This window comes from Capsella rubella, unplaced genomic scaffold (assembly GCF_000375325.1).
Source record: "Capsella rubella cultivar Monte Gargano unplaced genomic scaffold, Caprub1_0 scaffold_2, whole genome shotgun sequence".
Lineage (NCBI taxonomy): Eukaryota > Viridiplantae > Streptophyta > Magnoliopsida > Brassicales > Brassicaceae > Capsella > Capsella rubella.
The window spans coordinates 7,319,951-7,346,455 of NW_006238922.1; the positions used below are offsets into that span (position 1 = coordinate 7,319,951).

Here is a 26,505-nt window from a genome sequence, read left to right on the forward strand (position 1 = left end):
AAGTTATGACCGTATAAATTAGTATCGGCTAATCCCGTAGAAACGTGTCGAAGTGTATAATAGTAGACGAGAATATACTCCAAATTAAAAATCATCGGATTAGAAACGCATCAAAGTGTTTAATAGTAGTAGTAGACTACACTACAAAAGATCATCACACTGTCTTTTCCGAGTTTGTAATGTTTTTCGATTAAATCATATAGAGACCAAATAAGTTTCACTTCAAATTACTTAATCGAGTTTTAATAAACCTTTTGTTTACATTTTACAAAGAAAAAAGAGTAGTAGTGAAAATAGAAAGTTTAAAAAGTCTTGACTATCACTTACCCCAAATCTTTGGTACATAAGGTAAAAGGACACATTTAATGTATAGTGGTTGTATTGGTTTAATTTGGCTTCTATTGGTTGAGGATTCATATATATATATAAAGTACTATAATTACTAATAGAGACCATATATTAAAAGGAGTACTATTTGTAATAACATTTTCTTAAAAATTAATCTTTAAGATATGCAACAAAATGCAGAACTATATACTTACATAGTATTGTGTGATTCCTTGAGAATGCAACTTCAATTATTATCACCGAAATGTCTAAAAACGTAAAGCATCTAAGAAACGGTGCCTCTGTTCCTAACCCCATACTCAACGGTTCAATACAAAACTCTAATAAATGTCCTTTTTTGGGGTTCAAAAAATGTTTTTATCTTTTTTCTTCATTACATTTGGATATACGTACAACCCAAAATGCATACATATAATAACTAGACCCTAATCTTAAGTGTGTTTGCTAATGTTCTCTAGCTAGCTAGTACCCTAATTGTAAGTGTCACTAATATTGGGTTAATTAATCACTTAATCTTTAAAAAATCCAAAAAAAAACAAAGTACTAAGTATGTATATCATCACATAAAACAATTTTGGTGTTATATATGTCTCTTATTTTTTTAAAACTATATAGATAGATAGATAGATTTATATTGTGAGAAAGAAAACGTTATTGTTTGTTACTAATGTTCTCTAGTACCTTAATCTTAAGTGTTACTAATCTTGAGGTAATCTTTAAAAACTCCAAAAAACAAAGTATGTATATCATTACATAAACAAGTTTGGTGCTATGTCTCATAGCTAACTATATAGATAGATATATTTATTGAAGAGCCTATTCTTAAGTGTTTACTAATGTTCTCTAGTACCCTAATCTTAAGTGTTTACTAATATTCTTGCACCCTAATCTAAAGTATTCACTAATCTTTGGTTAATCTTTAAAACTCCGAAGAAAACAAGTTTGGTGCTATGTCTCCTAATTATTCTATATAGATAGAGATAGACAAATAGAAATTGAAGAGAAAGAAAGAGTCTGTGATTAGTCATACAAACAACACTCTCTTTCTATCTCTATACACATATCGACGACACACCATAAAAGTTGTTCTTTCTCTCCGTTTCCTTAGCCTCTGCATCTGGGCGATTTATTCTCTCTCTCTCTCCATCTCTCTATCTATCTCCCTACACCTAAGGGAGAGTAGTACTGATCCTATAAACTCATCATCTTTCTATGCTTTCCTTCTTTTTCTTATTCTAGCGCAAAACTAGCGAGTCAAAAATATATAATATAAAGACACATGCATGAATGAACATATCATATAGTATTTATAATAATAATAATAATACTATTTTGTATATGTAATTAGAGAAAGAGAGAAGAAGGTGGCAGTAGATTCTTGTGTTCTTTTTTTGTATAAAGAAAAACATGAAAAATTGGGTTTGACCACAAGAAAAGGTAACTTCATTATCAAACTTTTGTATTTTTCTTTTTGTCAACCATATTGTAATGTTTAAATGCGTATTACTAGAGAGTATGTAATATAATAAAGAATGGTTACTAATAACAAAATGGTTTTTTTTGTTACTGTATGTAAATCCCTAGACAAAAAGAATAAGAATAAAAAGAGCAAAATTCTTCATCCCAAGATCCATCAGGACAGTCAGAGTCAGACCCCATCTCTCATTTCCCATCTCTCCTTTTCACATTTAATTTCTTATTCATAATATTTTGAAAATTTTATTACATTTATTGATACTATTGTTATTAGAGAGAGAGAGAGAGAGGTCTATGCTAGGGTCCAAGGGTTCATCCCAAGATCCCTTCTTCTTCTCCTTAGGAACTCTCAACTTCTTCACATGGAAATCAATTCCTTCTAGCTAGTACCACCAAATCCTATTACTATTGAAGGTATATGTTCATATTAAACTCTTAAGGTAGATAAATTTAAAATATAACATTAATTAGTACTAGTCTTATCATATTTATGAGCTCATTTTCTAAAATACTAATTATATAAAGCTTTTTGCCCATCGAGAGCCTCAAAACCCAAAAGTCTCTTCTTCACGAGATCCAATCTTTTGCTTTTTAGTAATTTATTACATCTTCTTCCTTCTCTTCTCTTCTCTCTTCTTCTTCTTCTTCTTCCTTACCCCTCTCTCATCATACCTACCTATAACCAAACACAAAGAACACCATTGATCCCATCAGTTTTATTCCTTATATTTCGTTTAATCCATCCTTACGCATTTCCAAACTATACGGTGCAAATTCAATTTCTTTCTCTCTTCTTTAACTTTTAATTTCTCAGGTTGTGTCTCTAGACTCTTTATAGGTATAGTTACCAAAATTTGACTAGCTAGCAATCATATAGCTACAAAGTTCCTCTCTCTATATCATATAGCTAAGCTACACATATCTCTAGGTCTGAATTTTTATATATCTTCCATAAGCATATATTATATATATCTTCATGCATACCTTTATGTTTGACTTTATATAAAAAGCACCTTCATGTTACTCTTTCTTTTTCCTCTATTTGCTTTCAACAGTTTGACAAGAAGGTTTAATCAGTCCATGTGTTGTGTATAGTGTATGTACATATATATATATAGAACTAGCTCACCAAATATCTTTAATACTACTAATTGCAAAGTTGCTTCTTATTTTACAGCTTTTTATATGCAACCCCAAATAGCAACTTAAAGAAGAAAGCAGAGAGGATCTTCTTTTATTTCCCCCTTCAGAGAGAAAACAGAAACCATATCTTCAAAGAGAAGACTTCTTTAATTTTCTTGTCGCAGGTAAAATAAACTTTTCCTTATTTTAAAGATTTCAAACAACTTCACTAATTTATATTTCTTTCCTTTAGTTTACTCACTAACTTTTCATTAAAAAAACAGAAAAAAAAAATCTACAAAATCACATCATTTCAAAAACTTTGATTTCATAATATCTTTTTATATCTTCTTCTACGGTTCTACCTCCAAAAAAAAATCTAAATTCAAAAACCCTAATTTAATTCTTTCTCTCAATTTCAATGGCGGCTTTGTATAGGAACTGAAAACACCATTTTTTAATGGCGTCTTCATCAACAAACTCACCATGCGCCGCTTGCAAATTCCTCCGGCGAAAATGTCAGCCAGAATGTGTATTTGCGCCCTACTTCCCACCGGACCAACCACAAAAATTCGCAAACGTTCACAAAGTGTTTGGAGCAAGCAACGTCACTAAGCTCCTTAACGAGCTTCACCCTTCACAACGTGAAGACGCAGTGAACTCTTTGGCTTATGAAGCTGACATGCGTCTCCGTGACCCTGTCTACGGCTGCGTTGGAGTCATCTCTCTCCTTCAACATCAACTTCGTCAGCTTCAGATAGATCTAAGCTGTGCTAAGTCAGAGCTTTCTAAGTACCAAAGCCTTGGCATCCTCGCCGCCACTCATCAGAGTTTAGGTATTAACTTACTCGCCGGAACAGCTGATGGAACAGCCACAGCCGCCGTGAGAGACCATTATCACCACCATCAGTTTTTTCCTAGAGAACAAATGTTTGGTGGCTTAGATGTACCGGCCGGTAACAACTACGACGGTGGGATTTTGGCCATTGGACAGATCACTCAGTTTCAGCAGCCTAGAGCCGCCGCCGGAGATGATGGTCGTCGTACTGTTGATCCTTCTTGAGAATTTTAGGGTTTTGGTTGTTCATCATCGTTGATCTCTTGGTGATGATGATGAAAACTAAAATTAAAAATATATTTGATGTGCGAAAAAAAACCAAAATATTTTAAACTTATGGTATCTCTTGATGACATTAATCTCAGTTTTTATTATTGTTATTATTATTATCACTTAGATATATAATGATGATAGTCACTTTTGTATTTCTTTCAAAATTTTATTTTCTCTTGATTTTATATCACATAGTTCATTATAGATTACATCAATTCTAAATATGCCAATTTTACTAATATCTTCGTATGTATTTCAAGCAAGAAATATATATATACCTAATTCAAGTTGATATTGAGGTGATTTTTAATAAATGTTGGTTAGAGAATTGATAATGATTTTTTTTTAAAAAAAATTTCTAATTTAAATAAGGATTGGAAAAGTAATAAAAACATGAAATATGTTGTATATAAATGATATTTGTAAGAAGAGAGGATTGATTTGGAACACTGTCACCGTCAAGGATAAGATTTGATGTAGGAAGGAGCTTAACGGAATACAAAACATGAACATGAAACATCTTACTAGACTCTTTCTAGGCTTTTGCTATCTCTAATTAAGTCTTCTTCTTCTATTTATTGTTGTTGTAAATACTAATTGTCACATCAACTATGTTTGTAGTTTGTTTTTTTTCTTTCTTAAAACTATTTGGATATAGTAATATGCAAAAACTCAATTATGCTACTACAAGTCTACAATATAATACAACTGGTTTTTTTTCAAGTATAAGATTCACAAAAGTAAATTGATAAATTCTAACCTTTCACCAATTTCACAAATATACATTTGTTGGGAGAATTTTTAACAAAAATACTATGTTCATCTACTTATGATTTTTTTATACTGAACTACACCTTTTGTAAAATCTTTAACTTTTGTTGGTGTATTCTTAAAAATAAGGTTAACTAAGTTTTACAGAAGAAAAAATAAACAAAAAGTGTATGCTTCAAAATTATTTTTTTGTACGTTTATTTTGTAAATTAATTTTTTTTTGGCACGAAAAATCCACACCGAATCGCATTATGTCACGAATGTAAACAAAGTTCTTTATACAAATTGATTCTGTTAAGTTAATTACTATATTTGTGAAAAAGATAATTATTTTATACAAATGAAAAAGTATGTAAAGAATTAGTAAGCCAACGAGATAATTTGTAAAATCTTTTTATTAATAATTGAAATTAAACAAAATTAAAATTAAAGATAGTTTCTTTCTTTTTCTCTGGTTGCTTATAAATGAAGGAAACGTTGTTTAGTTAATTTCTTTTAATTTTTAATTTTTCTCTTTTTACGTATAACAATGCAGCAACTGTATCTAGTCAATTGCATTATTTTTGTCAACTAGTCAATTGCATTATTTTTGTCAACTAGTCAATTGCATTTAAGATACATAATAAAAATGATGATTATAGTATCTCTCATAGTTTTTTTTCTTACAATTTTTAATATTGATTTTATTCTATTCACATCATTAATTAAAAATAATTAATGACAAGTATCGACACAATTCCCAGTGTTGACCAAAATCCCCCAAATTTTCAGAGTACTTTTGAAGAAACCCTAAAGTTAAAAATTAAAGGATTTGTCAATTTGGTTTGTTCAACCTTGCACCTGTCGCCCGCACGGTTGCATCATCTAATATTTTTTTTTTTTTTTTACTTTATTACACCATGATTATATTACAATTAAGCTTACTTTTTTCAATTGCCAAAAAGGTTTACCAAAGCAACTCCATTGACATAAGTTAATAAAATAATTACATACTTTCTTTGTTTCACAAAAAATATCACTTTTTAGAGAATAATTATTGTTTCACAAAAAATGTCATTTTAGATTTCTAATGTACTTTTAAAACTAATTTTCTACTTTACCTTAAACTTTTATGGAATTTAAATTATTAATGACTTATTAAATAGGGACAAACATGTATAATTCAAGTATTTCTTAATTTTTATGAAATGTGTCAAAATGACATTCTTTTTTTAAATAGAGAGAGTATTAGTTTTTGTTAATAGTGTATTTAAACTATTTATTTCTAACTAGAATGAGGTTATAATTATAAATTTTCATTAAAAAATGGTAATTCTACATATAACATCTCTCTCTAATGAAATATTATATGTAAATCATTTTTATTATTAAAATATACATTGGTAATTTATGATATTACTACTTGTTCATGTTGATTCCACCATATTTTATCATTCATATTCACGTTTTAGGAAAATGATTCCCTTATATATATTAAGTCAGATTCTATGTAATATACTAATATAAATGATGATAACCATTAAAATAATTCTTTAATCTACTAGTACTTTAAACCAACTCTAAAGGTATCGAATTGACTCTACAATTATCATGAAAAAAATCACATGTTATTTAGGCTTTCTCTCATTAGCCAATGTAGTCGTACTATACACAAATAGATGAAGCATTAATTCATAGGTACTATACACAAATTTAGTCTTTTGCTAATTGGTTCTCCAAAGGGATCGGTACTTAGCACTATTAATTTCCTCGTGGGTCGTATGAAATGTCAGTCCTTGGAGGCATGTATTGCTAGCTATCCTTCACTAGACAACATGGTCAATGTATAGTCTATAAAATGAAGTATAAAGAGAGACTCAAGAGAACCATAAATAACAATGTGGATGAAACGAATCGTACTAGAGGTTATCATCATTTGGCTAATATAGAATAAACAAACCTTGTAAGCCTTTGACTCCTCATTGGAGAATCTATGCTGCCACTCGTGAAAAAGTTCAAAACCTTTTGAGTTTGATCCTTTCATACCATCCTTTGTTTATAATCTTTAGTACTTTTAGAAAATATGTTTTTTCTTTTTATTTACCCTATTTGCTTAAAACAATATACATACTAAAATTTGACCCCAATAAATAGATTAAAAATTTTAAACATGTGAAGATTCTAATTAGATCATCATACTAAACTATATGATGTTTAATAAAGAAAACATACCAAGATATACACGTTACTCTTTGTTAATATACTTCTATTACATAATTGTAGCTCATTAATACACAACAAATGTTTTTTTTATAAAATATTGGATTAAAAGTCTGAAACACAATAATTTTTTTTTAAAAACAAATATTAAAATGAATTATGGAATGATGTTAATGAAAGCTAAGTTAGTGTATAAAAACAGGGAAAAGGTGTGAGAAGTGTACTTATCTAATAGTGTGATGGCAGAAATAGGTACACAAGTTCTTCGGAAATTTTTTTATTTCATGAATCCATCCAAAACCTTCTTTTGTGATCTTCTCAATTCATTACAAACTGTTTGCTTTTTAATATATTATCTTAAAAGCTGTTTTTTTTTCCTTCAATATCTCTGTCACAAACAAAGCGACCCCCACATAATATGAGAGACAATGTTCATCCATGGGGCATGTTTCGTATATACCATTATTTGTTAAAATTTCGAATAATACAAAATTGGGTGCAGTACTTTCCAATAAACAATTGATAGTGTTTATTCATATATATAGTTTTTTTTTTTTTTTGAACAACCTTCATATATATAGTTCATGCTGCATATATGCTTGGGTTTAGGACTCAAAACAGCACACAAGGCAAGTCTTTGTGACTCATGATTTTTTCAAATGATTTTGGAATTGGAATTAAAATTTCTGTTAAAATCAGCGATAAAGACTTGCCCATCACATAGTATATTATTAGGTTCTGCTGCAAAATTTATTGGCCAAATGTTAAAAATTATGTTGCTAATTAGTCCATAATCAGTGAGTCATGTACTAGTTATAATTTCAACTCATTTCTGTTGTAACATAACTACAATCTCTTAATGCACAAGAAGTTTATTCACATAAAAAAACCCTGATGAAACACAATTTTATAACTCCACTGGTTATATTGTTTTGGTATTGCATGGTTCATGTATTCCAAAAAATACATTCATAACTTAATATACTTCATGACATTCATAACTTAATATACTTCATGACATTTTTTTGTTGGAGAATATGATACAACTAAATTGATAACCGAACAAGCCCTCCTTGGTTTCATCACTTTATAACTATGGCAAAAGTAAGTAGTTGAGAAAATCTTGGTGTGATTTGTGGGCGTTGGTAAATTAAAGTATATTACACGAGTGCGAAGCAATGAATGAGTTAGTGTTGAGAAGAGTGTTGAGAAAGAGAGGGAGTAGTAAAATAAATGCAAAAGCTCTAAAATAGTTAAGAGAGGGGATGAGACTGTTAAGCAAGAAGGGTTTCCCAAAAAGAAGAAAGCTCAAAGAGACGAAATAGAAAAGGACAAAAATAGCGACAAAAAGGCAAATGAATAGTGGTAGTTGAGATTTGAGCCTATTCCATTTATTATTTTAAATCCTTTTTTACAAAAATATAAACACATTTTTTAATATTTTTCATTGCTTATTTAGGAGTATTCAAAATTTATATAATTCGTGTGTGACAGATGGCTAAGGATATGTCATTTGAGATGGAGTGATCATCATCTCTCATTTATTACCTTCGCTTGCTTTTATTTCTCCATCGATCTTCTCAATTTTTCTAGAGCAAAAATAATGAATTTTGTTTATTTTCTTTGAATTTTGCACATATTATTGTCTTAAAGCAATACTACATATTGTAATTATAAATAAATACTGTTGTAATAGTTTTAAACCATCAAAAAATTTAGTAAACAAAATCGTTTAACATTTTGCGACGAATCGATATTAACGTAAACCAAAATTTGCATTTTTTTATAGTTTGATTTGTTTTTTGTTCCTCATCAATTTTTGTATTGATTTAAGCTTAAAATATGACAAGAAAAAATATGTAGATTGTTATTTTGCAAAGAAATGAGAGTTGTAGGCTTGTAGCACTAAATTAAAAGTAAATAAGTTAATTAAAAATAAGTTAATTAAAATAAAGTAAATATTTAATATTTAGACACAAAAATAAAAATAAAAATAAAAAAGTTAATAAGGAGAGAGATCAATAATGAAGAAAGAACACAGCAGAGAGAAGCTGCTTTGCTTTTCGCTCATATCACATCAGCGCACAGAATTATCAGATGCTACTGATTTGAAAGACGTAGTCAAAAATTTTATTTTTATTTCTTGTTTTTTATAATTTTATTTTAAAACAAATATATATATATATATAAATAAAAAGACAATGATGACGTACTTTTGCAATGATGCTCTTTGTCTTAAATGCTTCGTCACTGTTTTTACTCTCTCTCTCTCTATCTTCTGATTTGTAATGTAATTGTACCGCTGACGCAATGTACATTCAATTTTAGTTCCTTTTGTTGATATCTGAAGATAATACATTTGTGTTTAAGCTTAATTAAGTTAACAATGTTAATTAATAGGGGTGGGCATTTAAACCGAACCAAACCTAACCAAACCGAACCAACCGAGCTTCAACTGACCCAGACCAGACCCAATTTTGCACTCAAACCATTTGGTTGTGTTTCTTCTCAACCCAAATGGTTCGGTTCGGTTTTAACCAAAAACCCAATGTGTTAATTAACTAATTAATAATATTATTAATAATATTGTAAACAACTAAATATGTAATCCAACATTCTTTCAAAATTTCATTTTTATTTTCTAATATTGCTAGGCATTTGATTTTAAATATTGTTTTACTTGAATTATTGAGTTTACAATTTGTTGATTACTTAAATTTATTTTTTTTAACAAAATAAAACCGAACCAAACTAAAACCAAACCAAACCGAATCAAACTGAACACAAAACCAAACCAAACTAACTTTGGTTGAGTATGGTTAATGTTTTAGTAGAACCGAATAAACCAAACCAAACTAAATCCGAACCAAACCCGAACTTAAACCGAATGCCCACCCCTGGTTAAACATCATTAAGTGCTCATTTGGACTATAAACTAACATTTTGTTTATAACCTAGTTTACTATATCAGTTATGTTTGTAAGAATGAAAATTAGTTAATGTATATATATACGAAGTTTTTTTTTTTTTTTTTTTGTCATTATATATATACGAAGTTCAATTGGTAAAACGAGATCGTTTAATCCGACTATACGAATGGATGATGGGAGTTTTGATTACGATGGTTCTTGCTTTACGACAAAATCAAATTATTAGTGTTCTTATCATTTACTTACTAATCACATAGACTATAAAATTTGTATTCACACAATACCTCCTTATATTGATGGTTGGATCATAACAATTAGACTTAAAATGATAAGCATTTCAATTTCACGAGTTTATAATGTTTGACATTGTTGAAAATGATTCAGTGTCATACTATAAATAAGATCAAACTGTATCCAAATTTAAATGAGAAGGAATTTTTTACTTAACAAACATCCAAATTTAAAAGTAGTCAAACTGTTTAATTAGACCAGATTTTAGACTTTTAAAATTTTATAAATTATGAATATTTAAACTTATTAAAACATTAATGTATTATGAATATTTAAATTTATAAAAATTTAAAGTATCATGGGATGATGTATATATAGCAAGACAGGTGTGGATCAAGATTAATATAAATTTTAAATATTATTCTCAGTGTTACAGTAAATATAAAGCATCATTTTAGTATTTTGTTAATAGGGTTTTGTTGAATTACATTGATTCAGTTACAGTAATGTGTTTTTAAAATATTATCATGTAGTAGAACGCAGATTAAATCATAGTTTCAACTTATTTACAAGGCATCATGATTTATAGTGGGCATGTTATTATAAATTTTTTTAAATAAATTTAATAGGCAATAAACGGTACCAAATTTTCATGATGAAATTTTTCACTTAGTTATCTTTCTACGTGATTACATTTGATCATGTGTGTAAACAAGAAGGTTAAGTTAAGGTTAACGTACGACATTTGATTAGAAATTTAAAATATAAAAGTTTGTTTAAAGAGAACTCAATGAAGCAAAGAGTTAAAACACTCAAAATTTGGGCTTTCCCAAGCCTTTTATCACTTCCTCTCCAAAACCAGTAAGTATATAAGTCTTTTGAATTGGTATTAGCTAGAATAGAAAAAGAAATTGCAAGTAAAAAAAAAAATTCTATATATTCAAACTATATTCTTCATGCATGATTATATATTCCTTCAAAATATGATGTAAGGCTAATCTTAATATAAGCATAAGAGAAACAGTTAATTTCATTAACAGTTATCACTCGGACTAGTTACCTTTTAGAAGTTAGAACAAAAGAAAAATGAAAATAAGTTAAAAATGTTATTTGTTACGCCTTCCGTTCCTTAGTAGATAACCTGTTGGCCTTATTTTTTCATTCAAAAATAAATGATTTTCTCACAAATTTATGCAAAATTAATCAGATTTTTATTGGTTTTAACAATTTATATTCTATAGATTATTTTTCATTTGTTGAATTGTGTTTCGTTTCTGGTACTAAACGATATTTTTATTTGAAAATATATATATAAAAATTTCTTAATCTGTGTGCATTTGCGTAAAATCATCTATTCTAAAATGGAGCGAGTAATATAGTATACATTGTTTACTTTTGGAGCAGGTGTTAGAAGCTGACATTAGTGTAGGATACGCCAATTTAGAAGACTTAAAGGTAAATTAATCATGTTTGTAGTATTGATGGTAACATGTCACGACTTTTGTATTTGTGGTTAAAACAGGTGAACAGAGTGAACGGAGTGCAAGTAGAGAATCTGAAACATCTATGTAACCTCATAGAAGAATGTTGCACCCAAGATTTGAGGCTAGACTTAGAGGGTGAGTTTGCTTTAATTAACCTTTAACCAAAACGATGCAAGAAACGTTACTTCTAAGATTTAAAACGTTACCATCGGCCATGTCTAAGGACCTTCGATCTTAATATCTCAGTTTATTTGTTTTCTTAATATTTCACATTACTGTGGTAATAGTAATTATTGGGGGTTCTCTCAGTGGCAAAAAGATTTGTTTTGTATTTGAGTATATAGAATTAGAGGTAAACAAGATAATATATTTGTTGGCTATTTTAATGATTTGAGTAAGGATTTACTACAATCAAATCATCTAAATCGTTTTTTTTTTTTTTGCAACTTTGTCTTCCAAAAATAATATGAAGTATAATTTATCGTAATCACTGTCAAGTTTGTCAAAATATTGATAAGTAAACAGTTCAAATTCTGCAATCAAGATTTAGTATAAGAATTGTGAAATTAAATCTTCTTTTGATGCAAATTGGTGTAAGCAAAATTTTTGCAATTAAGTTAGGTGATCTCATTTCACAATCAAGATCTCGCTTTTATTAAGCCTCACATCACATAATGATGTTCCCAATCTCTTAGAGCTAGCTAGTAAGCATTGTCTAAGTTTTAGAAAAGAAAAAACAAGAAAACCAAACAACTAAAATCAAACTTAGTTAAGTAACTAATTTTTCAACTTATCAAAATCCTTGCTAGGATCAAGCTAACTCAATGTTTCTTGCTCTTCCGTTTAACTTTGCCGTGCTTATTCACCTGTTTAAGCTCAAGGTCATCAGACATGGCCGACGGAATCTTGAGGTTTTTCAAGATCTTAGAAGTAGCTTTCTTCGCGGATTTATGATTAAGCGCGAAAAACATATCTTTTTCCAACTCGAACTTCAAATACTCAGTGCAACATTCCTCTATAAGGTGAAACAAGTGCTTCAAATTATCTACTTGCACTCCATTCACCTTCTTTACCTATTTCCACCACAAAAATGTATTCAAGGCAAAGTACATTTTCAAAGTAACTAACTCTAGAGTGTGAAACTATAAGATTCTCTATATGCATAAGTTATGTATATATACATTACCTGTAAATCTTCAACCATACTGAGTCCTGAGGTGATATCATCTTCTAAAATCTGTACAAACAAAACCTTAAGCTCTCGATATGATCAAGTGCATATAAAAATATAATGAATGCGAAGAAAGAAAGTAAAAAACACTTAACCTGAGAAATTATAACGATTTGTTCATCGGCTTTTCTAGGCATCTTTTCTAAAGCACATTCGGAAACATAAGAGTTATCAATGTATGGTTGAGTTAGCGGTACAAAGACAAGACCCCCATATATATAATAACTTGGAGGCTTTTCAAATAGATTCACTGGAACTAGTGGTTGCACCTACACACAATATATATATATCAAACCGTTATAAAATTGTACAATCCAGCCACATTACATATTATGTGTGATCTTATTCGAAAAGCGAACGAGGACTTACGGGTTTTAGACTTATATTGAACTCATGTTCTTTGCCTTCTCTTAAGACTTTAAATAACGCTGTATCACATGATTTCTTCATAGAAACCAAATGCTTGAAACTTACCCGTTCCTGTTTACGAAAAGGAACTGTATACACATGGAGAAATTTAGTAAATATTGGATACAAATGAAAATAATTATATGTATAAGTACCTAATATATTACCTGTGCTATCGTTTCCTATAGGAACACCATCAATTGCAAGAATAACATCACAATTTTTCAGGTATTTGCAAGCATCCGAAAGCGGGTTTATTCGGTTTACGAGAATCCCTGTCATTCCCTTGGCCATCTTCAAGTAGTCGCGGGTTTGAGCATGCTCCATAGTTTGATATGATAAACTCATTGAGCAGAAACTAACATGTTGACCACTTTCTTCAACACCATTTAGAAAATGCCTTATGACTGGAGTTGGAATTATATAGCTGCAAAATATGAAAACATATATAAGCTAGTTTTGTAATCATGTGTAACTCAAGATTCTATGATTTTTAAGTACTAACCCTATATTATCAGACAGCCAACAGCTTTCAAATGCTACACCCGCGACTTTGTTTCCCATTATCACCGGACCACCACTGTTTCCAGAGTTGATAGCTGCATCTATTTGTATTTTCATCAGCTCGGTCGAACTGTGACTGTATTTTCTCAGTTCAACTCTAGACACAACACCTTTTGTAACCGAGATACTGTCACCACCTACATTAATTTAACACGTACATAACTATATAACCATTTGTAAATTACAAGTATTATACCACATAGGTCAAAACCATTCATAAAATATGCTATAAGCTTTGTATGATAGACAAAACATAACAACTTACTTGTCTTTAAGAAAACTAAATACCTTTTGGATAGCCAACAACAGCCACATTATCCATTTGGTCGGGTATGTCACCAAGCTCTAAAGCGGTAAGACCCTCCCAAAACTCTTCGTTATTGATTTCCAATATAGCCAAATCACATTCGTGACCAATTGCTAGAACTTTTGCTTTGTACTTTGTAGGTGAGCCATGTTTTCGGACTTTCACGGATGTATGATTAGCCACTACATGAGCATTCGTAAGGATCTTCTTTCCTGATATTACAAATCCTACAGCCATTCCAAGCTAAGTACGTAAGCCAAACCAAAATTTCCAATAAAGATTCATGCTAGACTTATCTAACAAATACATATAAGACAATTTTCAAAAATAGCACTAATTTAAATGTTTCTTCCGAACTTATTACACTATCCTATTTTCCAAAATTAGCACATATGTCAAAATTAAATCATAAACTCTAAACAATAATCCCTACCCCTAAATACTATACATTGAATGTAAAATAGTCAACCCAAACCTAAAAAACAATTCTAAAAAACAATTCAAAATACTATATATAATTTTTCAATTAGTGTTATTTTTAGAAATTTATGAAGTATGTGCTATAATTATCCATAAAACATATTTTCGTGCTATTTGAGAATACTTCTCATAAATTAATGTGAATATGAATAAAATTATCGATACGTACCAGAGCCAGTGCATTCCCTCTCCATACTAATCTGCCAAGGTTGAAAAATTCTTGGCTTGCTATAGACAGTATACACTTTCACAACCGCGTTGAAGGCCAAATCAATGGTAGTAGTAGTAGTAGTCTTTTTGGCAACATCCACTTCTTTCCCTGGAAAACACTTAATCTTCCAATCTTGAAATCTCCTAAAGACCGATAAGTTCGTCAGCACCGACTTATTCAATGATGGTGCAGCATCAGAAGAAAATAAGCGAAAATTAGAAGATGGACTGCAAAAAACATCTCTCTTTGGTGCTTCATTGCCGTGATGGACAAGAAGGAAACCAGGAACTGTATGAGCGCTCGAGCATCTGCGAAATAGGGACAAGGAACGTACACAACGGAACAACGACATTAGAGCAGTTTAGCTAGAGTTGATGGTTTTGAGCGTTACGAGTATAGGTTATATATATAGTATATAAGATGCTAATATATGTTAGGTTACCAAAATAAAGGGAAACTAGATATAAAGGATGTTTTCATCTAAAGAGGATGTTTTCTTTTTTACTTTTTTAACTTTTTTCCGTATATATATGTATATTGTACATATATTAAGTTAATGTAATGTTCATAGTTTATTATTCAATATAATGATTTGTTATTGAATTTTAAAATCCTCTACCATACATTTTAAGTAGATTTGAAAGTGAAAAATAGTTTGAATGAAATCCGTAGGTAAAATTAACCATTTTATTTCAAAATCCATACGTTTTTATGTCAAAATTTACGATGATTTTTTTTAATAATTTTACAAGTTAATGAAACGAATAAACGTCCTTAATGTAAAAGAGTACCCATCTAATGTAGTGTAAAATGTAAAAATAAATTATCTAATGAAAACCTTTTTAAAAAACTTTAAAAATTTTCATATTCAGTAATTTCCTTTGGATTTAGTTTAGTCTAGATTCTCATTTCTACTCCAATAAATTGGGTAGTCTAAAAGTGAACCACGACTGATAACTTCTAGTAAATCACATTAGTAACCAAGTTGCAATATAAAGAAATAAATAGAAAGACTATGCTTTTAAACCTATAAAATGATTATCATCTTCCAAAAGAAACATTACAGTGTACTATTTAGTAAATCGATAGAACTATATTGTGCTTTAATGAAATCAATATTTATTAATAGAATTGTGCAACCTTCTTTTGATGCACAATGGTGTAATCAGTTATTTTTCGCAATAAAGTAACACAATCTCATTTTCACAATCAAGATTTCCCTTTAAGCCTCACATAATGAAGTTCCCAATTTCTTAGAGCTAGTAACCATTCCTAATGATTTAGTAACAAGTCATGATTTATCAACTGACCTCATTGGTGGATGAACCTGTTCACTCTGTTGGTCTCTGAGATGTTTAACGGGATTTTCTGATAATTTAAGATCAAAGAAGTAGCTTCTTTAGCATTTTCATAGTCGATGACCACAAGTTGAAGCTTTGTTGGATTTGTAATGAAACAAAACAAGAGAAGAGTAGTGAGATGATGCTCTCTTTTTTATGGTGGAGACGTGAGGTGAAAAGCGTGAAGATGGAGTTTGGTAAGGTCGAGATCGGTTCTATCGACAAGGACAAAGCTTTTGAGTAGTTAAAACTACCTCTTTTAGTTTTTTTTTTTCTTTTATAAATTTCAAAACTAAGCTCTTTACAATGGAGTCTTGCTCTCTATTTATAGAGAAGTAGATAAGCTTAAACAAAACCTAGCCTTAATCCTAAACGTCAATAAGAATATCTTGATAATAAAGAAAATAAAAATAAAAATAAAGTTAAACTAAATCCTAATCAAAAGAATAATAAGTAAACACCAAAATAGAAAATAGCTTGATGGGCAAGTAACACACGAGACCAAGCCCATCAAGGATTATAATTACGGTTGCACTGCATCAACAAGACAACAACCATCTCGTTTTCTAAGTCTATCCTTACGTACGTGGTGCAACATATAATTTTTAATTACATGATTATATTCCACCATACATATAGTTTTTAAAGCTATGAGAACTGTTTGACCACGTACAGATCTAATTCTCAAGAAACTCACGTACGACTGTGAAAACTATATTATCATTTTCTCCATTATAACACTTTGTAATCGAAACTAGAAACTCATGCATGATGCATGCATGGTACTTTTGGGTAGCCTTCACTGAATTAAGTGAGACACAAAAAAGAAAAATTAGACCTTCTAAAATTTATTTACAAACCTCTTTTATATTTACTTTCTTTAATTTTTATAAATTGATTAGATTTTCTTTTATTTTTTATTTATAAATAAAATAATAATAGTAAAACAAAATATAAAAAAAAATTTTTTTAGTTAAAATATAATTAATATAATTCTTAACAAATAAAAATAAAAGTTATAACCACATCATTTAAAAGTTACCACCATATCATTTAAAGATTAATTCAGATGGTACGGGTAAAATTGGAATTATATTTTTGTTTTGAGATTGTGAGTATGAAATAATAAAAAATTATTTTTTTGGGATTTAAATCAGAAATGTTAATTAGTATATGTATTTTTCTTCAAAAATAAGTTCAGGTTTAAACACTAAAAAAAAAAAAAAAAAAAAAAACCAGATATTTTTTGGGTTTTTTAGAGACACAACAAATTGATTGGAAAGACAAAACGATGAGTGATACTCCATTTTCCTAAATATGGACTTTTGATTTCCAATATATAAAAAACTGACCTTTGAGATTTCCTATAGAGAAGTTAGATATATTGCATATAAATGTCCATCCATTGAGACTAGAAAGAGTCAGTCTTATTCCTCAATATCTTCTTCAAAATCACCTTAGACGAGTATCTTTGTTGTGTTTTCTTCACCCCAACAATTATACACGTCTAGGCTTTCTTTTGGACAATGATGACTCATGACTCTTGTCTTTTTTCTTATCTTATATATATAGTCTCTTCTTTCTTTTCTATTTTCCAAAATTTGGTAAATTCGTTTTGTATTGAAACTCATGCATCTATGTTTAATCTTGTTTTGTTTGTTTTACACAGACAAAATCTACAAGGAGCATGAACAGTGAGTAGAACCCAAGCATTGGAAAAATCACTGTTTATTCTTTAGGTATACTTTCAACAAAGAAAAAATGATTCTTCCAAAACTTGTGATATATGATGGATATGGATATGTGGTGCCACAATCTTCTTTAATCCTGGATTATCTATATCAATTCTCTTTAACCACAGCGACTAGGTCATATCAAGTGGCTTAAGTTTATGATAGTGATGCTGATACAAATGTCAAGCTCTCGACAAGTGGTGAACAAGAAATGATCAGAGAAATTGATTTATCAAGAGAGTTTGCAAGAACTCCTAAAGGATTTTCAAGACAAGATATCAGTAGTTTCCGAGTCAGCCAAGAGTAGCCTGATGTGCAAGTAATTGGCAAAAAATTGTAATGTAAGAACATCAAGACATCAGCTTCGATCTCCATGTAATTCAATCTTGTAGTGATAGCCGGATCTAATAAAAATGGTTAGAGAAATTGATAACAATAACCTTTTTATGATACCCTCTTTTAAAAATACCCTCTTTTTTACCATTTTCATTTTTGCTTTCTCTTATATTTTAATGGCCATTTTACCCCTATTTGAAAGAATATTCTTTCCCAAAGGAAGGAATATTCTATCCAAAAATTTTCCCCCCAAAAATTTCCCGCCAAAAACTTTCCTGCCAAAATTTTCCCGCCAAAAAAGTTTCCGAGAAAAGTTTTCCCGCCAAAACAATATCCGCAAAAATTTTCACGCAAAAAAAAAATATTTTTTCAAAATTTTCCCGCCAAATTTTTTTAAAGGGTCTTTTAAAGGGTTTTTAAAGGGATTTACAAGAGTTTTTAAATGGTTTTTAAAAGATTTGTAATGGTTTTTAAAGGGTTTTAGAAGCCTATAAAGGTTTTTAAATGGTTTTTAAAAGTTTTTGTAAGTTTATAACAGTTTGAAAAGGATTTACAAGGATTTTTAAAGGATTTTAAAAATTTACAAGGATTTTTAAAGGTTTTTAAAAAGGATTTACAAGTATTTTTAAAAATTTAAAATTACATGCATAATAACTATTACATTTTTTATTTATATGGATACTAAAGTGAGCATAATATAAAGGTTATGTCATTACCAAAATATTCTTTTTCTGTTAAAAAACACATATGTTTTTGATAAATTTCAAATTTTATAGTGAATTTTTAATAAAATTAGAAAGAGGTGTATTTTTAAAAAGTGGTATAATATTCTTCTTATACATGTCTTTTTGATAAATTTCAAATTTTTAGTGACTTTTTGATAAAATTTGAAAGAAGGATATTTTTACAAAGTGGTATTAGAAAAGGGGTGTTTTTGAAATTCCCATATAATTTTTTGCATTTTAATCAGATTTGAAAAACTTATTTTCATAATAGTATAGTTTTTCGTTTTGTATACATTTTAAAATAAAAATTATATTTAATTTTGTAGGTCTGTTTTTGCAAACTTCCGCAACCACAATTGCAACCAATACTTTTAAGCCAGGCCGGCCTTAAACACTATTACTAAACCCACATTCCAGAATTATACACACACTCTAATTACGTTTTTTAAATAAACGCATAAAAATATATACAGTATATAGTAAAATATGATGTGTAAAAATATTTTAATGAAAAAATATTACACTAAAACACTATGATAAAATTTGCAATTAATATAACATACAAAATTAATAACTAGCATATAAAACAAGAAATATTATATAAAATAGTATTAAAAAGATAATATTGATCAAAATCCCGCCGTGTACCGCGGGTTCAAACCTAGTGATATCTTACTAAGTCTAAAAGAAAAAGATATACTGTTTAAAAATAAATATTAATTGACATGGTACCAAATTCTTTGTTGGTTGCTTCCTGAAACAAATTTGACGTCGTTACTTGCTGGTTATGAAATTACTTAACTCAACTTGACGATTCGCCTTGTCGGATTCATTATACTGATGGACATCGCTGGCTCGCTGGTTTCTGAAACAACGAATCTCCTTTATCTAGAATTTATTCTCTAACTTAAATTCGTTGTATATAATTCAGTAAAGATGATAAATTATAAAATTAGTGTAAAGGATATATATAAATATTAAAAGTTAAATTAACATGTGTTAGTTCTTTTGTTTACAATACTTTATAAAACTACAAAACATTGTAATACCATGTGATTTCACAAATATACATGTTAAATAAAACCTAAAATACATGAAAACATACAAATTGGAGAGATGTTTGTATATAAATGATTAAAAAAATATGAAGTGTACTAAAAGTATACATAGTTTAAATGATAAGTTATGGGATTGATAAGTACTTGTCATTATCAAGATATCCAAGATTCCTTTAAATGATAAGGTATTTCATTGGTTGAGCTAGTGGAAAGGCCTATTAATTAGTAACAACTCATCACTTATCAAGTATAAAGAGGTCTATTGACCAAAAATAACTAATTAACTTATGTTATGATCGTCCAACAATTTCATTAAGAAAAGAGAATTCATAAAAACACAAAAAACAAGGATGATATAAAATACTAATACAAATATATTAATACTAACTATATATTTCAAAAAATACTATTTAATATTTCCACTAAAAGTACTCACTAATAATCTGAATTTTAATGTTGTATGTTAACAAAAGAATAATTCTTGGGTTCTTCCCTATGGGTGAACCTATCTCATTCACCCCATTCTTCATTAGCCAATCAAAATATAACACTATGCCTTGTCATTTCTTATTTAAAACATGAGAGATTACTAATCCACTTTGATTTCAATGTAAAAAAAAAACATTAATTAGGAAGACAAAACCATGAGTGACACTCCATTTTCCCAAATATTGACTTTTGATTTCCAAGAGATAGATAACTGACCTTTGAGATTCATTTTTGTATATAAACTATAGAGAAATAAAGAGATAGAGAATCACATTTCTTTTCATCTTCTTCTAAAACACTAATTAGAGACAGAGTCATCATTGTTTACACATACAAAATCTTGCAAGGAGCATGAACAGTGGTACTCAAATTTTGGAAAAATCACTGTTGCTCTTTAAACGTAAGAGCTCACAATTATACCTTTAAAGACGGAACAATTATTATTCCAAAACTTGTTATATATGGTGGATATGGATATGTGGTACCACAATCTTCTTTAGTCCGGGGTTAATATCTATATCCAATCTCTTTAACCGCAGCGACAGGGTCAGAATCAAGTCGATGCAATGTCAAGCTCTCGAGCTGTTGTGAACAAGAAATGATTCGGAGCAATTGATTTAACAGAGAAGTTTGCAAGAACTTAAAAGACAAGGTCCTTAAGGATGTCCAAGAGAAGAAGATATCAAGTAGTTTCCGACTCGACCAAGAGTATCCTGATGTCCAAGGAACTCAAGAGACAGCTTCTCCATGTTACAAGATCTGGCAAAATCGATCAAGCTGTCAATCTAGTGTGCCCTGCTGCTCATATTTATAGGAACAATCAATGAGATGGGTTAAGCAGCATTGTCATTCTTAAAACCAAACTTATTCTAAAATTTGGATCAGACCGTAATAAAACCGAACTTAAATCTAGAGAATCTACTTGTCGAAACAAAAATTAGAATACAAAAGACTTAAAACGGACGAGAGAGTGTATTGATTTGGTGAGAGAAGACAAAAACAAAGTTCCAACACATAGAGAAGTCAAGTGTCTACTACTTTCTCAAGTGGAGCTTTCTGTTTTCTGTTTCATGGCCTTCTCGATAAGAGGTTTCAACTGTTTCTTCTCGGCGAGAAGTTTGAGGAAGTTGAACAAAAACGGAATGTAGTTATGCTTCCTCCTAATGTTCTCTGTTTTCCATTTCATGAACTTCTCTTCCTCCATTATAATCTTATCACTCACAGCCTCAATCCCAATACTCACCTCTTCAATCAACGGGTTAAGTGTTTCTGCTTCAGTTTTGTCCATACCATTAGCCTGCTGCAATAGCTGTTCCCTTTGCCTTTGAAGATCCTTGAGTTCTGCTGTGTAGATATCCTTCCTGTTTTTAATGACAGCCAAAAGATTGAACCTAATCTCGCTCTGTGAGTACCTCTCAATTCGTTCTTGGATCACTGGTTGAACCATTTGCAGCCACTCAATACCACTTTGGTCTCCTGGGCATGGACCAAGGCTGATAGGTCCTTCCTTGAGTCCATCAAGCTCGTACAAGACTCCATCCACAGGTATGTAGCTTATGAAATGGTATACGTCATCATCTTTTGTAGCAGATTTCTGTTCCTCTGGGACGAATGGCTCAGGCCTTGCGAAACTGTTGTGAGCAGTCCTAATTGCCTCACTGTTATTGATAGCCAAACCCTTAAGGTCAGATGGAAAGTTCTTGCTGAATTCTTTAAGCGCTGATAGTTCAGGCCCGATGTCAACCTCTGGAGAGTTCAAGAGGATAGCCAGAATCGCTTGGGTTGCACACGCATTGTTAATGACCTATAAATTTTGAAATTTTGAGACAAAAATTGAAAAGAAACTACTATTAATCAAATTTTTATGACTGTGTTATCGACACGAACCTGATTTGCGAAAAATAAGTTCGAAACTTGATCCTGGATTGTTGGGCGATCATCTTTTTCCCCAGCTTGCCATTTGAAAAGAAAGATCAGACCATATACAGGTCTACAAGAAAGCCACATAGTTGAAATGCATTTATCAAGAAGGCATAGAGTTAACAGAAAAGTGAAAATTTTAAATCAAAGACTATGGTGTCTGGCTCAAAATCTTATTTCTGCTCCATGCGAAAAAAGGAGTCCAGAAACTTCACAAGAGGATAAATAGTCATGGATGCAATTACTCACCTGAGGTTATTGAGAGAATCAAGATCCAGCGAATACATTTCTTCAACCTATGGGAAAAAAGAGAAAAAATCAAAAGGGATGGCCAAGTGGTGGAAACTGATGCAAGAAATCGTTGCAACATCCAATTTAATCTATCAATGATGCATTTAGACATCAAAAAGGGACGAGTAGGGAAATCAGTATAGAACTGAATAGGCCATGAAGTAACAGACACTTACATAAGAAGGTAACTAAGAAGTTCCGATTTTTTTGCTTCAGTATAACTATTTCTAAACTTTAGACTAAAACATAGCAACTTACAGCAAGAAGCACAATACCCTTTTCTCAACATTCATTTCATCACCATTCTTAAGAGACAGACATGACTTGATAAAGTTTCCACATTGAATAAAACTATCTCCAACCACACGTATCATGCAATGTTATGCATCCCTCTCTACCCAAAAAAATAAAGTCAAAACTGGAGGCAATATCCAGAATATATTCACCTGCACTCCTTTGACTTGCATTTGTTGAATAAGCTCTGTAAACACACCTGCACTTGCATAAACATATACATAAATATAGCATTACAGATGAAGTTCCCATTATGAAAGACTAACAAGACTCCACCACAGAATACCAATAGAAACAGACTAAGGACAGTAATAAGATATATTAAACCCAAATATCATCCAAACCGAATATGAACTCTTCAACAGATGCAGCTAAAATAACCTTAAACCCATGAATAATACTCCAGAATCTTAAGAAAAGTCTCTCATGTTTCAATATAGTACCAAACCCACATAACACAGACCCCTTCAGATAAACCCACATCTACTCACATTCACAAGGATGATAAATTTCACAACTTTTCATCAAAACAAGGATTTAGCATTCTATAGCATCGATTCAAGCACAAACCCAAACCACATAAAGAGTAATATAAACACTAAGAAGAGACCAACGTACCAGGATCTGACTCAATCGTGCACCAAGACATGACGAAACTACCTGTGAAAACCCACGAAGCGATCACTTACGAGCAGCGTAATCGATTACGAAATAGAGTAGTAGAAGCCTGATACTAGTGCTCAGTAGGAAATTTCGAAGGAGAAAGATGAAATCGATGGACTTACTTGTTTAAAAACCTTGCTCGAATCGAAGTGGGAGAGATTTTGGGAATGCTTGAGATCGCTTTTGTGAAAATCCAATTTGGGAATTAGGGTTTAACTTGGCCAGATTTTTTTTTTTTTTTTTTTTTCCTTTTTGTTTTTAAATAGTCGTTTTGTCGTGTACTCTTGTTGTTTGTTTGGATTCGTAATATTTTACTCGTTTGGCCTTTTTCATATTTGTGAAAACACAAAAATACAATACAAAGTATATTCTTCTATGGTTTTTTTTTTTTCTCATAAGTGATTTTATTGGGATAAACCAACATACATGGGCTAGTATAAATAAAAGCCCCACAACTTTGATTTTACAAGAAATGTTTGAAGCCCACGAGGAGCCCGAAAGCAAACCCTAACGAAGATGAGTTGACATTGTGTCTCCATCTCAAACACGTGTCAGCTAGGTACAACAAACTTAGCCACGTTGGTAGATGAGTAATCTAAAGGAAACCGACCTCAGCCTCTGCCGTACGACACTGATTCCGGTGAAAGAGTCACCGTCGATACTAAAATCGAATGATGAATCTTATGTTTTCTTCACCGATTAGATGACAATCAGAGTCTTAAAGATAACAGCTAAAGGAAATTGATAATATGCTTCAGTTTCTTCTTCTTTTCTTCGAAAAAGTCGCCATTCGCTGGATAAAATTCTTGTAAATCTGAAACGAAAATATAAACAAACTAGAAACTCAAAAGGATAAGTCGGCGAAGACCATCAATGAATGAATCGCCATCACCAACCAGAAATCCTTAGAACCAAAGGATGCAGTAAAACTTAGCGGCCAAAGATGTTATTGTAACCATCTATGCCGAAGAGAAGCCGGCCGACGTTGCTAAAAGAGCCAAACGTCACCAGACAAAAGCCGACCACCCACCATTATCGTAACGAGGGATGTCGGACAAAAACCGGTAAACACCGGACGGCATAAACCACCGCTAACGTAGCTGGAGGTTGACGGATTAAAGCCGGTAAACACCGGACGACAGAACCACCACTCTCTCTCTAAAAGTTTTTTCAGAGAGTTAAGAGAGAGAGTCATATTCTTCTATGGTTACGATATCAAAAACAGAGTTAATTTGTTGAATAAGTTAAGACAAATAAATCATAAAATAAAATAAAATTGTTCAATAAGAAATACAATAATATATCTTTTCTTGGGTCACGACTCACGATATAGAAAATAGAGTTTATTTGTTAAGTAGCCAAAATAGAAAAACGTATTGCTTTGTAAGCTACGTTGCATGGAAACGGAAACGGATACGCGGAAATGAAATTCGGAAACGAAAAACGAGTTTTTATGAAATTAAGATATAGAAACTTGAACGGACAATCGTTCCATTTACTACTGTTCACTTTTCTCTCTCTGTGTACGATTTTTTAGATCTAGCTTTTTTTTTATTTTTTCTTTTGCCCAGATCTTTATGGCTTGACTTTTTCAGAAGAGAAAGGGCAGTAAGAGTGAGCTTCCATTCATTCCCGTCAGCGTAGAGGTGGGTTCCGACAAACGATATGGTTGTAGCACATCCTCGGTGGCTGTAAAATCTCTGATCTTAATATCTTCGGTTGAAGACTACGGATGTTTGCTTTGGAGATTTTCTAGGCTCAACCATCGTGTTTGTTTCTATGGTCGCGGCGGAAGTTGTTTGTTGGTAAGGAGGGTGAGCTGTCCGTTTAGTAATTAGCAGTGGATCTTTTGATCGTAGCCGACTGTCGTGGATATTGGTTTTGGAGGGTTGTTGAGCCACCAAGCCTCCTTAACTACCATGATTACTGTTTAACTAAACCGGATCTGTGTTTGGTTGTCTCGGGAAAAGGTTGTTAGTAGCTCTTCGAAGGTGGCTGAGTGTTATGTTTGTGTCGGATGAGTTGCTAGGAAGGGGACTCTCCGTTTATGGAGGCCATCCAGTCGGAAAATGGGTATTCCCGAGAGGTGTGTTGCAGAGCGGCGGGTCATTTGAGCTGATTCGGAGCCGGTCTCGTATACTCCGGCTCCATGAATTTGTCTCATTCGATTCAGCAGCGAAGTAGTCTGCCTCGTATACGTCGGAAATGGATGCCGGAGTTTCTGCGGCGGCTAATCAGCTCAGAAAGATCTTAGCTGCTTGATTAGGGCGAACCCTTTTTCTGTTCGTGTAACTTTATCTTTTGTAATTTGCAGGTCCAAAAGCCCATTTGGGATAAGGCCCATTAATAATAATGAAAAAAAACAAAAGATATAGAAACGTGTTGGAAATGCTAATAATATATACATATATCCATATATATATAATATTAACATTAAACATCCAAACTATATTAATTTTAAATATTTGAAATAACTCGTTAATAAAAATATATATACTAAATAGTTTAACTAAAAGATAAATATTAAAACACTGAAATCCAAAATTTAGATATTAATATATCATATATTATTGTATATGTGTATTTAAATTAAATTAATCAGGTTTTAAAAGTATAAAAGTAATCACTCTATATATTATAAATCAAAATTTTTGTTTATTAAATTTCTAAACTAAAATTTTAGGATTTCGTCGAGTTTCCAAAATGAAAACGCGAGTTTCTACGGTGTTTCTAAATAAAAAAAAAAGTTAGGAATCATGTTTCCATTATAGTTTCCGAGTTTT

General features: G+C 30.9%; 3 protein-coding genes across 4 annotated transcripts; 1 reads left to right on the plus strand and 2 right to left on the minus strand.

Moving 5' to 3' along the window:
• The first annotated feature begins 2,184 nt into the window (after window positions 1-2,184).
• LOC17894245 (LOB domain-containing protein 6) lies at window positions 2,185-4,144 on the plus strand. 2 transcript variants are annotated; one of them, XM_023788040.1, is made up of 3 exons: window positions 2,185-2,238; window positions 3,002-3,131; window positions 3,385-4,144. In XM_023788040.1, the coding sequence occupies exon 3, from the start codon at window positions 3,407-3,409 to the stop codon at window positions 4,007-4,009; it is 603 nt and encodes a 200-aa protein (XP_023643808.1). In that variant the 5' UTR covers window positions 2,185-2,238; window positions 3,002-3,131; window positions 3,385-3,406; the 3' UTR covers window positions 4,010-4,144. The 2 variants fall into 2 exon arrangements, with proteins under 2 accessions (XP_023643808.1, XP_006302844.1); XM_006302782.2 differs by lacking the exon at window positions 2,185-2,238 and adding an exon at window positions 2,433-2,591.
• Window positions 4,145-12,493: 8,349 nt separating this feature from the next.
• Window positions 12,494-15,225, minus strand: LOC17895912 (putative protease Do-like 3, mitochondrial). Its single transcript, XM_006301445.1, has 8 exons — window positions 14,832-15,225; window positions 14,164-14,409; window positions 13,817-14,012; window positions 13,479-13,738; window positions 13,273-13,400; window positions 12,999-13,172; window positions 12,859-12,909; window positions 12,494-12,745 (listed from the first exon to the last, which is right to left on the minus strand). The coding sequence occupies exons 1-8, from the start codon at window positions 15,223-15,225 to the stop codon at window positions 12,494-12,496; spliced, it is 1,701 nt and encodes a 566-aa protein (XP_006301507.1).
• A 6,158-nt stretch (window positions 15,226-21,383) lies between these two features.
• Window positions 21,384-23,952, minus strand: LOC17896444 (ubiquitin carboxyl-terminal hydrolase 2). Its single transcript, XM_006302478.2, has 6 exons — window positions 23,845-23,952; window positions 23,678-23,719; window positions 23,212-23,258; window positions 22,724-22,770; window positions 22,442-22,544; window positions 21,384-22,358 (listed from the first exon to the last, which is right to left on the minus strand). The coding sequence occupies exons 2-6, from the start codon at window positions 23,706-23,708 to the stop codon at window positions 21,597-21,599; spliced, it is 990 nt and encodes a 329-aa protein (XP_006302540.1). The 5' UTR covers window positions 23,709-23,719; window positions 23,845-23,952; the 3' UTR covers window positions 21,384-21,596.
• Between the last annotated feature and the right edge of the window lie 2,553 nt (window positions 23,953-26,505).

Coding starts and splice junctions, on each gene's coding strand:
- LOC17894245 (XM_023788040.1), top strand. CDS start 3,407: ATGGCGTCTTCATCAACAAACTCACCATGCGCCGCTTGCAAATTCCTC.
- LOC17895912 (XM_006301445.1), bottom strand. CDS start 15,225: ATGTCGTTGTTCCGTTGTGTACGTTCCTTGTCCCTATTTCGCAGATGC. Junction 13,401..13,478: donor TATAGGAAACGATAGCACAG/GTAATATATTAG, acceptor ATGTGTATACAG/TTCCTTTTCGTAAACAGGAA. Junction 12,910..12,998: donor AAATCGTTATAATTTCTCAG/GTTAAGTGTTTT, acceptor TTGTTTGTACAG/ATTTTAGAAGATGATATCAC.
- LOC17896444 (XM_006302478.2), bottom strand. CDS start 23,708: ATGTCTTGGTGCACGATTGAGTCAGATCCTG. Junction 23,259..23,677: donor CACGATTGAGTCAGATCCTG/GTACGTTGGTCT, acceptor ATGCAAGTGCAG/GTGTGTTTACAGAGCTTATT. Junction 22,771..23,211: donor TGCAAGTCAAAGGAGTGCAG/GTGAATATATTC, acceptor TTTTTCCCATAG/GTTGAAGAAATGTATTCGCT.